This window comes from Gymnogyps californianus, chromosome 10 (genome assembly GCF_018139145.2).
Source record: "Gymnogyps californianus isolate 813 chromosome 10, ASM1813914v2, whole genome shotgun sequence".
NCBI lineage: Eukaryota > Metazoa > Chordata > Aves > Accipitriformes > Cathartidae > Gymnogyps > Gymnogyps californianus.
Window position 1 is genome coordinate 10,005,585 of NC_059480.1, and position 16,945 is coordinate 10,022,529.

The window sequence follows — 16,945 nt, forward strand, 5'->3', positions numbered from 1 at the left end:
CTATCCAAAATGGCACCTAGTCACAAGCAAAACCCAAACACTCTACTAAATGAACCACAGACCATCTTAATCAATCTGTGACCAAGGTTACGGCTACAAAGTTATTTTCCTTCCTATTTAAAAAAGTTAATGAGGATAATCTTCTTCAGTGTATTATCACTGATTCTTTGTTACACTGGACACGCAGAATAGCCTCAAAAGAGCCTCCAGCATGTACAAGCAAACACAGCTTGTAACTGGATATACAAAACTACAGAAGAAAACCAAACACCTCTTGCCATGAAGAAAAGGATTCATTGTCTCCAAATCATTCTTGGGGAAGCCATTAAATGTTTGACATCTGAAGTAATCTCTCAAGTTAAGAGAATACACTGAAAACCAGTACTTGCCTAAGGCTTCTCAACAGAAGGCTCTAAGCGTTTTACCTAAAATTGTCTGCAGTTTCAATTTCAGTCAGGAAAGCTTAAGCACAATGCAGTTAATGTGAGCTGCCCAGCGTCACACAGCGGAGTTTTGGGAGGTGCAGTCCTGGCCCAAAGCCATCACTGGCAAAGCTGCCGTCTACCTCACTGGGCAGAACCTCACTCCAGGTTTCCGCCAAGGGCTCTGGAGCTTTCTCCATTTGCTCACTGCGCTGCAGGAGGATGGTGGCTTTCTCCTCCTCCTCCTGGCCTCGAGAGGCACAAATCGCCTATAGCAGATTGTGAGATCTGAAATAGCACAGAGTAACTTTCTACTCCAGAAGCAGCATTATGGATTTTCATGGAACTACCAAACGTGTTACCAGGTGCCAAGAGACTATCACACAATGCTGCTATCAGTACGTGTCTCATCGACAACATGATGCCATACAACAGTTTCCCTAATGCACTTGAGTTCTGTAAACTCCTGAACTCCCCGTGCTTCAGTCTCAGACTTCAGTAATCATTCTCCAGTGTTCAGTACCTCATCACACAGATTGACAAGACTCAGTCAATCCTATGTACACACCAAGGAATAAATCCTACGCTCTCCTATATGTAGTCTGAAGAGTGTTTGACGTGTAATTTCTTAGCAATTTTGTAGAAAAGATGGAAGAAGGGGTGCATACTTACGCAGCTTAATCTGTGAATTTCTCCTTGATTCACTCGCCTAACGGTTCTTCTCTTCCTCCGCAGTTCACTGGGCTCCCTTCTGAATCTCCCGCGAAAGCTCATTGTATCCGTACAAATTCAAGCAGCAAACAAATCTCTCTTTAAAAACTGTGCTCCTTCAACTTCTCTCCTTCAGCAGCTTCAGCATAACAACTGGAAGCTGCGTATACTGTTCAAGGAGGAAGTATGTCTAAAACTTACATGCTGTATCCACAGTAACTGAACAGAAAAACCAGCAATAACTCATTTCTTCCTGTGAATAATATTCTGCTATTAAGGCGAGAGTGTCTCATTAAACCATAAATACACCCAACCCCCGCCTCTAATGCAAATCAAAATAGGAAGTTGTAGAAAAAAAAAACGCTTGCAACTGAACATCTATCTTTGTCTCAAAACCCATTACACATCCTTTCTCCTCATCACCCTCCCCGATTCGAAAGCCAGAATGGCTGCACTCTTACTTCATGTGCATGTATGTCTGCAAGCTAAAAAAAGGCAATCACAGAACAACCACCTCCTACCGAGCACCTCGGTAGCAGACTTCAATCACAGAGCACGCAGCAACAGGTTCATGCTGCCGGGGCCCAGAATCTTCTCTGCTTTTGGACCAAGGTAACAGTTCCCCTTTCAAAGTGGCGTGAAACATCAATAAGAGGAAGCACCCTGCAAATTCCTAAATCTGCAGACAGTTACAAAACGGGAAAAATAGAAAAGTTTATATGCCAATACCCAAAATACATTTTTGGATTGTAAAAACCTGGTTTTAAAAGTGCTTGTCACCTGCCAACTAAGAAAAATCACTGCTTGATTCAACCCTGCTCCCACCTCGGGTGATATTAAAGCTGCCAGAGTCTGTTCCCCGGATGCCCCATGCAAGGGCAATCACAGCAGTTCCCCACCCCGCTACCCCAGGCGGAGGCAATCACAGCAGCGCCCCGAAAGTTTAAGAGCCCCTCACTCCATGCCTCAGAACCACAGAGGCCACGGGAGCAGCGACATGGGCAATCAATCTATTCTTAATTAAGGTAGGAGACTCACCCAATGCTCAGCTGTCTGAAGGCTGGCAGGGCACAAAGGTCTTTCAAAACTGAACAAACCCCCTCAGTGCCCACACATGTGCACGTACACACACAGACCCTTTTCTTCTCCTTTGTTCCAGCTGAGGATTCATCCTGCTGTAGCAGCAAAGCTGCATTCCCCTATGCACATAGTCTTTATGTGGCATGCATTAGTTTTTTTATTTTTTACTTAATACCAGTGTGCATAACTAAGACAAATCGATAGTTTTTCTGCTTTTTCATTCTAGATTTTTTGCAAATTGGACGATAAGCATCTTTTTCACAACTTGTTTCAATTGAGTACTCTGTCTGAGATCTGCAACTTTACCGAGTGCCATTTTTTCTTCTTTTTCTTTCCAGCAAATAATTCTGAGTTCTATGAACTCTTCCACGCATTTTTCAGCGTTAGTAACATTTGATCCAAAGTAACAAACCTCTGCAGAATTTCCACATGATTGTTCCACATGTCAGATTTCCCTGCCAGGAGAGCAGTCACACCAAGCCCAGTGTGTCTGACCTGAGCACTACAAAACAACGCATCAGTCTGATTAGTTTGCTTTTGTCTTCCACAGTTAAAACATGGTGCAACTTCATGAATTAAAAACCCATCTCATCATTACCTTCGTCATTTAGCTTTGCCTTTGAGAAGATCACCTCCTTTAAACTGAGTGTTACCAGCCTGCTGTGCGACTGCTTAAGACAGATTCCACTGTACTCCTACTTAGCAGTGAAAAGCATCTGTGTCTGGCACTCGAAAACAGAAAAGACAACACAAACCCTTTGCCAAGGTATGCAGATATTTCAAGTGGCTACCAATATAGCACCACAACATTAACCAGGTTGGAATCACCCTTGTTTTCTCTCAAACCACCACACTATCTATACTGAGTCCCAAGTGCCTCTCACATAACACAGTGAATGCAGCTGCCAAGACAAGAGGTCCTTGCCAGAAGTTAAATTTAATGCTGGATTCATCAGGTCTGCTGGCTTAACTTTAGGCAGATATCAATTCCTCTCAGAGGCTCCTTCGCCTATCAACTCCTTTCTGTAACTGTCACACAGAACGAGCTGAGCTCCACCTTTCCTTTCCTTTGGAAGGCTCTCTTCCCAGCTTCCTGCCTCCAGCAGCACTGAGGAGCCCTTCCAGGGTATGCTTTCTACCAAGACAAGGGTCACCACTGCTTCCTGAAACTTTGATGAACTTCTGTAACTCCCAAATAATACAAAAGATGAACTTAGGTTCAAGTTTCCAGCTGGTGCTTATCCAATTTACTCCACTGAGTATCTTCTGTCCAAAGGATTTTCATTCCTATTTATTAAACCTCATTTATTTCCATATCTCTGACAGCCAGTTTTTCAGACTTGATGCTAAAGGCACTGAGCATTATATTTTCTCAACAGCAAGGCATTAAAAGGTTGAAGCAATGAAATAACAAATAAGCTACAGCATTCACACAGAGATATAAACAGAACTAATAGTAAACAACTGCAAATACAGATTCCACTTTCTTAGATCTGTTTTGAATGCAAATCCCTCTACACTTGTAATGGAGAATAACATCACCAGTCAAATGTCGAACAATGCTTTGTCCGGTAGCAGTACAAAGCAAACTTCATTAGCATCAGTGTGACTGTAAAAGATTTCCTAATTTTTCCTCAAAGACTTCTCTCTCTCTTCGATTGAAGATATCAGGTACTTTAAGATGATCATGAAATTGGTTATGTCAATATGAATAAAGCTCCTGTGCTGCTTTTAAATTCAGAACTATTATGTATAAGGTGAGAAGTATTATCCATACCTCAAGTTATCCCAAGAAGAGAGGTATTTGGTCACAGGAAATCCACGAGCCTTGGTTTACGTTTGTGCACTGCTGTACCAGATTCATATAATCAAAACGAGGATGTTGAGGCACTTCAAAAAATGATAAAATATGTAAGGTAGTCAATTTAGTGTTTAATTGCCCTCTGCTCTGCTGTCTTTGCATGAAAAGATGAACGTTTTCATCTGTTCCCAGCATTTTGAAGAAACTTACTAATATCTAGATAGGAAAAATAATAACATTTGATATCTCTATTCCTGTTAAGGAATAGCTATGCATTCCCTTTGCTCCAGATCCACTAGCATTCAGTTGTCTGATATGGGTCATGAGTTCTTTAATAACTTTTTTATTCTCTTTTCCTACATTTCTTCTAGAGCTTCTGTCCAACTTAATTTATTTCCCTCTTAAATCTATTCACTGTTGTGCTTCATTGACTTCAGTTTGAATCTATGATATACAGCAATATGTAAAAATGTACTGCTGGACAAAACTAATCCACTGCTACAATACGTCGTGCAATCACTGGAAAATGAATTTCACTAGTGCTTTGCTAGCAGCCATATAAAGATACAAAAATTCAGTCCCTAAACTGCATATCTTCAACTAACATAAAAGACACTCCAAAACAGGCTAAATATTTGAGTTGCTGTGTAGCAAATACTGAATTCACCACACTGTCCTTCTAAAACAATATAATCTACCATCAAAAAGGATCAAGAAATGAAGCTTCAGTTAGCCACGCTGGCATTTTTTTTTTCCCCTTCCAAATGGGGGGTGGGGGTGGGGTGGGGGGGCGGGGGGAGCACATGCAAAGATCAAATTCATAGCAAGTTTCACGGAATGAATGCTTCCCTTCAGATCAGGACTTCTGTCTGTGAGCAATGCTGACGTACTAACAGAGTGCAAGTCAAAAACATAGTCTTGACTTATGCCCATGTATATATAATTGCAGATCCATAGTTATTACACACCTAATCCTGACTCAGGCCTTTTGTTTAACAGATTTGACAAAGAGAGTTTAATTAACAAGTAAGAAAACTCGTTTTTCTGGAACAAGCTGTTATCAACTGCATATTATGCCTATTCTGAAATGAAAGACAAACCTCTCTGAACAAAACTTGCTTCATTTATAAACTAAGACCACCGTGATGACAGTGACACTACCATTCAGGCAGTCTCTCCAGCATAGACCAGTACTGAGAAATTTCGCTGACAAACTGAACGCTTCACCACTTGGCAGAGTGCAGATAAGATACCTGCCTACCTCCCTTGAATGGCTTGTGGCATTTCCAGTATGTCAGAGTTCCTGGTAGAACCACAGCAATAAAGTTGTTGAAGAAAAACCAAAGGATGACAGCCATGCCAAACACCCAGCCCTTGGAGTAGAAACAGAAACAATTCTGCACTTCGCAACCATGACTTTAGCACATGGCCAGCAGGCAGCTATCGGCTCAAGTACCAGTGAGAAGAAGAAAAAATATGGTACTCCAGAGAGGGTCACAAAGGGCTATCTTTTTTTTTTTAATTAGTTTTATTAAAAAAACAAAACAAAACCAAAAAACAACCTTACTCCACAGCCTTCCAGCCTTCTCTATCCCATATTATGGATGTAGGATGCAGAAGTCACAAAATTTGGAGACCTTGCTGGTATACTCAACACAGTTAATAACCCACAACATGCAGGCAGTGCCAGTAGATAAGCTATATTAATACATACTGATGCTACTTTTCATATATTCCTCACCTGGTCTTCAATTTCAGTCGCCCAGCAAGCCCACCATCACTGTCTGTTACACTCCAAACACTGCGGCAGGGCAACGCTGGCAGAAGTCAGTTATGCATTTGGACAAAGCAAGCAGTATCAGATATAATTTGCCACCCTTTCTGTAGTCAGAGTGCTTGCTAGGAAACTGATCGTAGTGAGTGGCAACACACTGCATGCATTTTCAGATATGATTGCCAAAAATCTACTAATGGGACTGTGAGACTAAAACTGAGGTGTCAATGACTGTACACCACGCATTTGTCTTATCTGCATCTTCCAGGCATCAGGAATAGCGTGTGTTCTACAGTGGTTTGTGAATGCATGTAAAAACTGCACTTCCTAAAAGCTTCATGCTGGACAGGTAAAGCAGATCGCTACACTGGGACCAGAAACAGAGCAGCTACCAGATAACGAACGCAGGAAGCCCTAATTACCTCCCTCCCAATCCCTTTGTCATCAAAGACTGGGGGGGAGGATCAAGAAGAGATTGTCTTTTGGAATTAAACGTTCAGTATTGGTCTATGCTTTGAAAATGTTTAGTTTTTTGTTTTTTTAAAAGAGGGTGAAAATATAAAACCAAAACAATTTAAACAGAAAGGTAAAACAATTTAGTTAGGAAAAACTACATATGAAGCAACCTTTTGCAAAGTCACTCTGGTATTGAATTAACTGGAAGTGAATTACATCGGGTTTTTTGAGAAATGTGACTCCACTTATTGTCTAACAACTTAAGCTGAAACATCAACGTTGGTACACAAACCCTGCGTGAAGTCATTAGAATAGCTGATGCTTGCATTTTACCTACAAATCCATACAGCCAGCTCTGACCAGGCAAAGGGCCAGGAATCTATCACAGTAAAAACAACATCAGCACACAAGGTGAGCTCTCCAAGGCAGGGCAACAATGCCCCTGTATAAATACCCATGACAAGAAGCCCCTTATATTTGTTAGAGCTCTGCTAACAGATCTTTCCAGACAACAGTCCCCAATGTCAGTGACTCCACCTATGTCAATCCATTTCTTTTCTTCCTAGCCTGACAGTGCGCTGATCTCAGCGATTCCTTCCTCTGTGCCTTCACCTTCACTTCATGCCCAGATATTAGTGCACTCGTGCAGAACAAATTTGTGAGAGGCTGCTGTGTTTCTTTGCCCTGCCTGAAAGGCTAAAACACACCCTCTAGTTGAACTGGTGGTGTCAGGAGCCCTCCATGGGCTGCATTTGCCAGTCTCTGCATTGCCAGAGCTGATAAGATTCATCTGTGGCTGAAAGTATCCCCTGGGGGGGGGGGTGAGGGGAAGGCCTTGGGGGAGGGCAGTTTGGCAGCTCCCAGCCTGATCTCACACACAGCACTCAAGGGCCCTTACAGCACATGTATTTCATCACCTCAAAATGGCCTTGTAAGCACTCACAAGAGTCTGCTGATAACATCCACACTCCAAAAGCCACTTACTACCCCTTTGCTGATTTTACAGCTCCTAAAAAACGTCTTGCTGTTCTCCCATTTGGGAAGCAGGCTCAGCTGAGCCAGCAGCAGTCCCTCTCTCTCCCACAGCCTGGGAACACTGCTCCACATGCACACACCTTGCCACTCTCTCCTTGCCACAGTAATGTTTGTTCCAGGTAACGCCGCAAGAACATAGTCACAACAGCAGCGTCATTTCAGCAGCTTTCCAAGCTGGAAACCCACCCGCACCTGGCATGAATATAATACATTCCCTTGCCACTAGACAGAGAAGGGCCTCAGAGAACACATTGATGCAACCCCAAAGGCCTCCAGATACGGCCACACAGTATCACTTACAGAAAACCAGTATTGCGGATCTCATGCTTGCAGCGGTTCCTCATCTACCTTATCAGCACTCTGGAGATAGCAGCCACTGGGGGAGCAAGAAGAGAGAGGGTACTGGTACTGGGCTGTGGTGCTACCGGCTGGTCATCTTTGCAAGTGCGAGGGTCCCTGTTGCACAGCGGAGCTGCAGACTCACATATAGCACAACTAAGCACAGTCATCACGGGCTTTTGTTCTGGGTATCTTTGCACAGGTTGGATAGAAATAGGGCTATACTTATTTTCTTCAGCAAACAAAATGCTGCTTCTTACATCAGCAATCAGGTTGGAAGAATAAACTTTCCATTACCAATGTTGTCCTGCTGATGCGTACAAAAGCAAAATATGCAATTACTTTAATTTCTTCTTCAGTTTGATCCATTGGGAAATTTCAAAAAAACATTACCCTTTTGTTTTCGTCTACTTGGACTCGAATCAGCCCTTGATAACAGAACACATAGTGATGAAGGGCCATAAAAGGCGATTAAATAATTTAATCATCTAAATTTACTGTCTCCAGACATGTTGATGCTGCTGTGATTTTGGCTTCCGCTGCATGCTTTTCTGATCGTAATTCTAATATTTGCTATTCATGTCAATGCTACGTTGCAGAAATGATTTTTCTTTTTCTTTACCAAGAAAAGCTCAGATCAGACAACATCTGGTTTATAAAGAAAATCCACATTTTCACGCAATCTTCCAGCTGGAATAACTGAAGCAAAAGGAGGTCAGGCAACTCATTTACGCAAGGTCACAATCAACATCTACAATGCCATAATATTGATATAAAATACCCTGGGATCTTCCTCATTGTTTTTTCTAAGTACTAAAATACACTCCCCTCCATATGTGTGCAAGCTTACTGTACAACCATTACTGTGTTTGATATCACATGCTTGTAACTTGTATTCAGTGTTACAAATTCCTGTATACTCTCTTCTAGTGCCTGTGGGTATCTTAAGCGATTAAGAAAGCAACTGGATATAATAATTCATCATCTGGATCCTATAATTGAAAGCTAAATAATGGCATTTTGGAAGAGAGAAAAAGCACACAAATTTCAAAAGCAGATAAGCAAGATTATTTTCTTATTTTAGCAAAAAAGGAGTGAAATATAAAACCCTGCAAGTCAGATTTACATTAGTTTCGTATGTGGAAAAGAGAAAAAGACAACTTGCATCCTTTTGACATTCCCCTTCTCTTACTGATCTCTTGGAACACAGAAAGCAAAACAATGTAGTCTAACAGATAGTGCCAACACCTGATACAGTATTTCTCACTCTGACATAACTTTCTGTACACCCCGAGAATTGTTTCACCTTTCCAGGCTTTGTTTTTCATTTCTTAATTAAAAACTGCTAATCCTAACTGAGACTTATAACAAATGTGCACTCTTCAGTATTACGAAAATGAGAAGATAAAAAACTCTAGGAAAATACCAAAGTGGCAGTGGTTAGCATCCCAGAGTGAGCCCTACAGTTTGTGAAAGCCTGTGTAAAGTTATTAAAACTAAATATAACCCCAACCTTGGCAAAAAAGAAATACAATCCATCAAGTTCTACTCCTTCAGTTATCCCAGCCTCACAGCAAGGAATATCCAGTGGACTGCTGTGGGTCCTGATGCACAGACAAGGTACCACGCACCAGCTGACTCGCAATACAGGCCCATGCACAGGGACCGTAACCTGCAACAAATGCAAAATAATTCATGGGAGCAGAGTCAATCAAGCTGACATACTTGCATGTGTAAGAAGCAAGACAATACCAAGCACAATACTATTTCAGTAGCAAACAAAGTATCGAATGTTCACCTGGATGCCATGCTAAATTCCAGTTTCTGTAAGCATGGTCATACTGGGTAGGATGAAAATTCATTTAACCCAGATTTCTGCACCTGTGAAATACTGTGTTAGGTGAAAGTACAGAAAACAGTCAGTATAATAGTATTTCTCCTGAATACTCTTCCAATTTCCACTCATGCAGGTTCCCAGTCTGAGATGGCATCTGCATATTTACTAGTTCTCAAAGACTTTTCTCTCATTAATTTCTCCAGTCATTCTTCAAACCTACACAGACACTATAGATGCTAAACATCTTGTGGCAAGGAAATCCAGTTTTAATATTCACTCCGTGAAACTTTTTTCCTCCAACCTTGCCCCCCACTAGTTTGATGATCCCTACTTCTCTTATTAAGACAAGAAACTGCAAGCAAAGTCTACATGTCTCTGACCATTCTTGATTTTTATGACTTCCATTGTATCCCCTCATAGTTCATTTTTCAGGCCAGTCCAGGTCCAGCCTTTGTCTACATACGTAGTCATGGACCAACTTCGCTGATCCTCCTCACCCTTCTCTGTGATCTTCCAATTCCAGTAAATCTGTTTTGAATTGTACAAGGTATTAAAGCCCTCCCAAGAAGGTGCCATGGAACTCTGCTATCCAAGGACAGATCAAAAAGCAAAATTTATTTATGATTTCTCAGTGAGCTGGAAAGCAGGACCAAAACTATATCATTCTTAACACAGTAAAGCTGCTCTAAGCTTCCAGGTCCCAGTCTCTGCAAGGCAGAGAGATGAATCATAGTAATTCCTCTTCCTTTGCCTTCTCCAGATGATCTTCTCCAATGGGATGAGTGTAAGCCAGTATTCCTGCCTTTGTGTTTCTCCCCACTCCCACGTCTTGCTCTTTGTATCCCACATGCAAAGACAAGCCCTTGCACCTTCGCTCTTGCCTTACCATCAAAACCTAAACTGGTCATTGACAACCTGACACTGTACCCAGAGGTTTTTTTTAATTTGGAAATTCTGGGTTTTTTTTTAATTTGGAAATTCTGGAAAGTCCAGAAAATTCCCTCTTACTGTAGAAATAGCTGGAACATCCTGACTCTTATTTCTGTTAAGCACCACTTGAGCTGGATACAAAAGAACTGGTCAGGAAATCAGAAGCTAAGAGGTTAACTTCTGATTTCCTACAAATACACACTACAGCCAGGCATAAATAAGTGCCAGAAAAGGATGTGGATGGGAAATAAAGCAGAGTTTGCTGCAGTTCCTCCTCGCTCGGCTCCTTGTTCTGCCTGAAACACTGCAGACACAGTCTGACTCAAGGAGCAAATCCTTTTGTGAAAATATTTCCAAGAAATACAGTTGTCTTTTAAATGTGTTTTACAAAAAGCGATGTTTAGACAGCAATTCAGATTCTTTTTGCAGGCTCATGTAACTTAAAATTACCTTTGATTTCATTTAAAATAGGAAAACTGGCAAGCACTTAGTATGTGCAAAAGCTTTTGGCAGCTTAAAAATACTGTGTAAAGAAACTTCTCAGTGGGAGCTGGTACAAACTTTTCTGTCAACTCATCTCTCAAACATTTCATTTGGGCAGGTCCTTTTTGGTGCATTCTTCAAGAACTGGCTTTTTTATATAGTGAAAACATTTTAGAATTACATTTTATGAACCAATATTTACAGTTTCAATTAGATTCTGAGAAGTAAGGCAAAAACATATTGGTATGATTCCAGGCTTGGATTCACTTTTATCTTTTATATAAAAAACAGAATTAAGCACGTGTTAGTGAACATTTCCATTATTTCCAAATAGTTCTTCAGTTCAAACTGTGTTCATGAGTTTTCTCTATAGTTCCATACATTCTGCTAAAATATTTTGTATTTACACAAGTGTTTGAGGAATGAGCATGCTATCTGTCACAGCCACTTGGTCAGAGGGTTTCTGAACAAAAGCAGGTGATGGATGCACAAACACTCCAATCATGAGTCCTTCCCCAGCTGATGTCTTTGCTACATTGTCAGCAGACACAAAATCAGGTGCTACAAGGGGCAAATGGTCATCACGAAGAACCAGATGCATCATGAACAACAAAATATATCTTATATCTTAAATATTGGAAAATGTATTCATTAAAAGTCTGCATAGAAACAGTAAATGTTTCCTACTGGATGCACCAGATTCAAGGTTAGGATTACTTTCCCTGTATCTTCCACACATCTGCTGCTCACATTCATCTGAAGGATGTGCTTTGGAGCACATGCCTAACACCTGGGAGCAGACAGCCAACGAGGGACTTGGCTTCTTTCATAACAGGCCAGTTAAAAGATAAAAGGAGACCCAACTGCAAGGTTGTAAGGCCAAAGAAACCGGACACTCCTGGCAACAAACAGGCTTTTAGATGACTGCTTAGATCACTGCACCTCCTAAAGGGCTGTGCCCTTGCTTAAAACCAAAGAGCTAACGGTGGTCAATAGCCGGAGGAACTCAAGCACTGCAAAAGCCAAAACAGAGTTACAGCCTGAATAAGCAAATTCAGGCACAAGCGCCAGCTGGCAGGTGGAGAGACCAAACAGGCAGCTGGATGCTCTGTGCCTGGTTGCTTTTTCTAGGGAGCTCTAGGGAGATGAGAAAAGGCTCCTCAAGTATGTGGGAGAACAGGTTAAAGACAGGGAAAGAGCTAAGGCACTGAAAAGAAAGAAGTGCAGATCAGCTGTGTGAACACTTTTTATTCTTTACCTTCAAGACACAAGTATCCAAAAGTGAGAAAAAAAATGGGCCCAATTCCAAGCTCTGTTTCTCCCAAGAACTTGTCCTCCTCTGTAAACCCATTAAGATCAGATCTCCTATAGTTACAGTGCATGTTTGCACATAATTTACTAATGGAAGAAACATCTCAAAAAGGACAGTGGAGCATCTGGTTCCAGGAATCTACATTTCAGTAATTAATCTCTTTACTGTTAAGGCTTACCCTCTGAAAGAGCTAATTTTAGCACATAAGTCACAACCTGTGGAAAACATCAAGGTAACACCAAACCCCTACTGAAACGCCAAAGAAAGTTATGAGTGACTAGTGACATGATGTTCAACTCCCAACATCCTAGTTTCATAGCTAACCGCTGATTGATCCAGCAAGGCCACACACATTTTCCGCTCTAACTTCATGATTTCTTTTTTTTTTTTGGAGAGAACATGCAAGCAGCACAGAATTACACTTCTGATCCGTTTTACTGCATTAAGTCAAAACCTTATTCTGCTGGATTTGCACACGTATAACTGAGAACTGATTCTGGCCATCTCGTTTTCAAGCAAGTATCAATACTAATGAAAAGAAAATGAGCACAGCAGTTGACAGATGAGAAGTGAGGAAAAACAAACACCAAAGGCATGAAGCGTTCAATTCAATTGGTTCCATACACTGTATTCAGAGTGATCCCTGAGGCAGAAAGAAGTCTGACAAACATTACAATGGCTATTTTTCATCGAAAACCACACACACAGAATCTATTATGTTTTAAGCTAACCACAAATTGGCAATAATTATTAACAGACTCCAATTGTAGAATTAAGATATTGCACACAAATTCTTTCTGTTCAGACAGAACATAACATTTTGTTCTGAAGAGGCATTAAATTAACAGGATGAAAAAAAGTACCTTTTTTATAATATGTATTTATTTACAGAGTTCCCCGAGTTTAAAATAAGAGTCCTAGCAGAACTGAAATAATTGAGCCCCAGAACAACGAAGGAATCAGTTTCTTTCTGACTAGAAATGTGTGCACATATGTACAGCTACCACACCTCAGTGTAGGAGATCATGGTCCACGGTCTGAGCCAGCTTCAGCTGGACTAGACTTGGAATAGTGCCCCGAGATGACGTCAGACCCTTGCCACACAAAACATCCTGAAGTACTCATGTGACATGCTTTTTGGTGCTGAATCCTAATCCTTTCTCCACCGTGGCATTCTTCACTCCAATCACTAATTCAGGCTGGAAGGCTTAGTTATTCAAGGAAGGGATTCAAAAGCTAAAAGACCAGGAACTGTTCATGTATTTCCTAGACACTCTATCTTTCTCCATCTTCCTTAGCTCCAAACACTCTGAAAACACCACGCCTGAAACAACAGTACTGCAGTGAACTAGAGTTCAGTTACTTCAGTACTTTGGCAGAGAATTCATTTGTTTCACTCACAAAAGCAGAGCTGCTGGTTAGTACTAGCTGACAGGCTCAAATACGCTGAAATGCTGCTAAGCCTTAGAAATTAAATCCTGTGTTTTGCCTTTACTAACCTTTCTTTGGTTAAGGGAACATCAAAACCACTCGCCTGTATTTGTCTAGTTCCTCTTAAGCTACAGGAGGTATCGCAACCTGGAACTAGTCTGTATTCACCCACACATTGGCTGTAGTTGTCTAATAGTCATGAAGTGGTGATGCTTTTCGTCAAAAGCTTGTATGATTCAGGAAATGTAATCTAGAAGTCAGAATCTCTTGAGAGTTTTTAGAAATCAGGTGGCAACCCCCCTGGGATGCACAGAAAAAGATAAGATCACCAATGCTAGCCACACTAGGCTTTACAGCACACAGTAATCACACTTCAGCTTACACTGTAGACGTACTCATAGTATCTTCTCCTCAATTTATCTTTCTGCTGCAGCTGATGGTGATATGGTTCAGCAGCTACTATTAAGTGAAATGACTCCTGCTGCACTGTGCCATGTCACCCCAGTTTGCTGGCCAGAGGCTGCTGGAGAGGCTATGGAGCAACAAAAATTTTCCATATGCATTAAATCCAAATGATTCTGATAGATGGAAGAGTATGAAGTGTGGAGATAAAGGCTCAGAGATACATCTCTTTGTCTCTCATGAGCAATGAAATTGCATAAGGCTATTGTCTGAAATGTGCTGAACTGGAATTCTGATTTATTTAAACTGTGTTTAGACCAAGCGTATTAAGTTTACTGTTGTAAAGAAGAAACTTCATGGAAGTGAGAAATGTCACAAACAGTTTTGTCCCACTCCATTCAGATTACCAGTCCACCCAGGAGGGGAACAGACCGTATTTATCCTGAAGTCAAAGCAGAAGACTGTTTTCCACTTTAGGAAGGAAGGGTTGGAAGAAGGGCAAGGGACTAGGGATTAACATCGGTAGGAAGAAGTATACTCATTGTGAAGCAAAAAACCAAAGCTTTTGATAAGAACAATGAGGGAGGAAAAAGCAGTATCAGAATATCTTGATGTGTCAACATAGAGCAGTGGTGGCTTGCCCTCAAAAATCAAATCTTACCGAAGTTTAACAGCAGTGTGCCTAATTAATTTCAGATGAGAAGAAACAGCATTTTCCACTTGGCTTCCCTCTTTCTCATCACTGAACTCTTCCTCTTTTACACACTGTCTTTGCCTCAACAGGTCTCCCTCCCGCCTTTGCCTCTCCCTGCAGCTTTTACTTTGGCAGTGCTTCCGGTTGGCCAGTGTTCTCACAGGGCCCCGGTTCCTTTATGGTTCCCTTCCCCACTCAGCGTACCTCTTACAGGGCAGAGTTGTTTCCAAGCTAAATCAATATCCCCATGTTTGTAGCCAAAGGCCTGAAATGGACTCTGGACTCAGCTACACACATTTAAATCCAGATCAGCTCTACTTGGAGGATTCTGTACCTACAACAGCACGAAAAATAAAGCCCAGCCTGGCACTCAAGTGCTGCAGCCAGCAGTGAGTTAATGCCAGTGAGAGGCAAGGGCTGAGGACTGGCACTGATACCGTTTTCTGAAAGCATGAGTTTAATTTGTTATTCCTTTGTATGCTTCTTGAACCAACTGCAGCTCACCGTACTCGGCAGAAGAGAACCAGTCTACCAGGGCCTGGGCCAAGGATAGCACACACACGTTAAGATGACGAGCACTGCTGCCACCACACTGCCGCTCACCCTCCCAGCCTGAGGGTCTCCAGCTGCTGTGTGTGGCGCAGGTCGGTGCTCCAGCTGCGGATGCCCGCAGGCACACGCTCGCTGGTAATGCAGTGCAAACACCTGAGCCGTGCTGGGGGCGTGCGTGAAGCATCGCAGGTGGATTTCTGCATCCTTCTGGCTCGTACGTACTGCCTGTGCTGCCCCAATCCGCCTCCGGTGAGCTGTGGACAGCGACACCGCTAATGGAGACGTGCGCCTGTAATGGAGCTTGAGCAGCGTGGGACGACACTGCTTCTCAGCCAAGATATGGTAGCAGGCAGAGTCACTGCTTCCAGTCCGTTTCTGTAGCTATTAACTGTCAGCCTAACCCACCCATACAGCCTGGTGAGCGTAGTGCCAGGAGCAGTCGCGCATCCCATTACCAAAACCTCAGTCTGGGAGGCAAAAGACCAAATGATTTGAACTGAGTTATGAGTCTGGAACTACTTGCGCAGCCCAAGATGCACATAAAAAACAGAGAACGTCTCTGAAAACAGACGTAGATGCTGTTGGTCACTAATACATACGTACGTGTGTATATATATAAAAAAATGTTTCATATTTCTGTCCAACACTACACTGTCTACTGACAGCCTGAAACAAAATATCTCTACTAAATTCTGTGTTTCCGAACAAGAAATAAATTTCAAAGCATTTTCTTGAAGTTTCCAGAACTGCAAAGACATTAATAATATATATATTACAGCCTAGCGCTTGGCATTTAAATCTATGTTCATCTCTTTACTATTACCCAGAGTTTATCTTTTCCTTGTAATTTATTCAAGTATTCAATATTGTGATAAACTCAGGAAAGCAGACAAACATAAATGCAAGATCTGTACTCATGGCTGATTTGCTATATGAGGGCACCACACCATGTAAATAGCTTAAGGTTCCTACAACCATAGCTCACCCAATTCCAAAATGCTGGACCAGTCAGATCATTGGGATTTTTTTCTTAACTCTCCTACCTTCCTCTGTAGGATTGGAATATTTGGACAAATGAAAGCATGGAGCAAGGTCCAAAGAGCAAAACGATCATGGGAAACATGGAAAGCTGACATTTGCTACAGCCCATCAGAGCTAGAGCCAAGCAGAACTGCAGACAGAGCATCGCAGACAAAACTGCAACAAATCAAGCATGTGTGTACATAGATTTGTTTATAAATGTGCTTATTACACAGAGCAGTGTCACTGCAGATGGCCAAAGCCTGAAAAACCTGAAGTGGTTTTTTGGGGTTTGTTTTTTTTGTGTTTGTTTCCTTCTTTGCCTTCTTGGCTTTAATCAAGTTACTTTGCCTTGCTATAGGTCAATTTTCTTCTCTCCCAAGAAGCATTTTGAACATGCATCTTAAATTGTGATTTTTGTCAAATGCATAAAACCACAAAGCCCCCCAAAGCATTCCTGAGGACTGCTACTTACAGAGACTTTTCTGTGCCCCTTTGATTTATACCCTACTCTTTCAGGTATGCATTGCTTACAAATAAATAGCTTGCCTCTCTTTTTAAAAAAAATATAATAAATGCCTCTTACGTAGGAGGATGTTTTCATCACTTTATTGTTTTGAGTCCATACTTCATAAGCTGTCATAAGAATTTGGTTAATAGATTCAT

The 16,945-nt window shown here is 41.7% G+C and overlaps 1 protein-coding gene across 3 annotated transcripts in view; it reads right to left on the reverse strand.

Moving 5' to 3' along the window:
* Positions 1–16,945, reverse strand: part of DOCK10 (dedicator of cytokinesis 10) — a 164,924-nt gene that overhangs the window by 113,704 nt on the left and 34,275 nt on the right. Inside the window, exon 1 of one of the 3 annotated variants that reach the window (XM_050902201.1) lies at positions 1,095–1,196. The exons of the other annotated variants lie outside the window; for them this stretch is intronic. Within the exon in view, the coding sequence (XP_050758158.1) occupies positions 1,095–1,196 (102 nt within the window). Of the gene's footprint in view, positions 1–1,094; positions 1,197–16,945 lie in introns of those variants that run through there. 3 annotated transcript variants of the gene reach the window in all.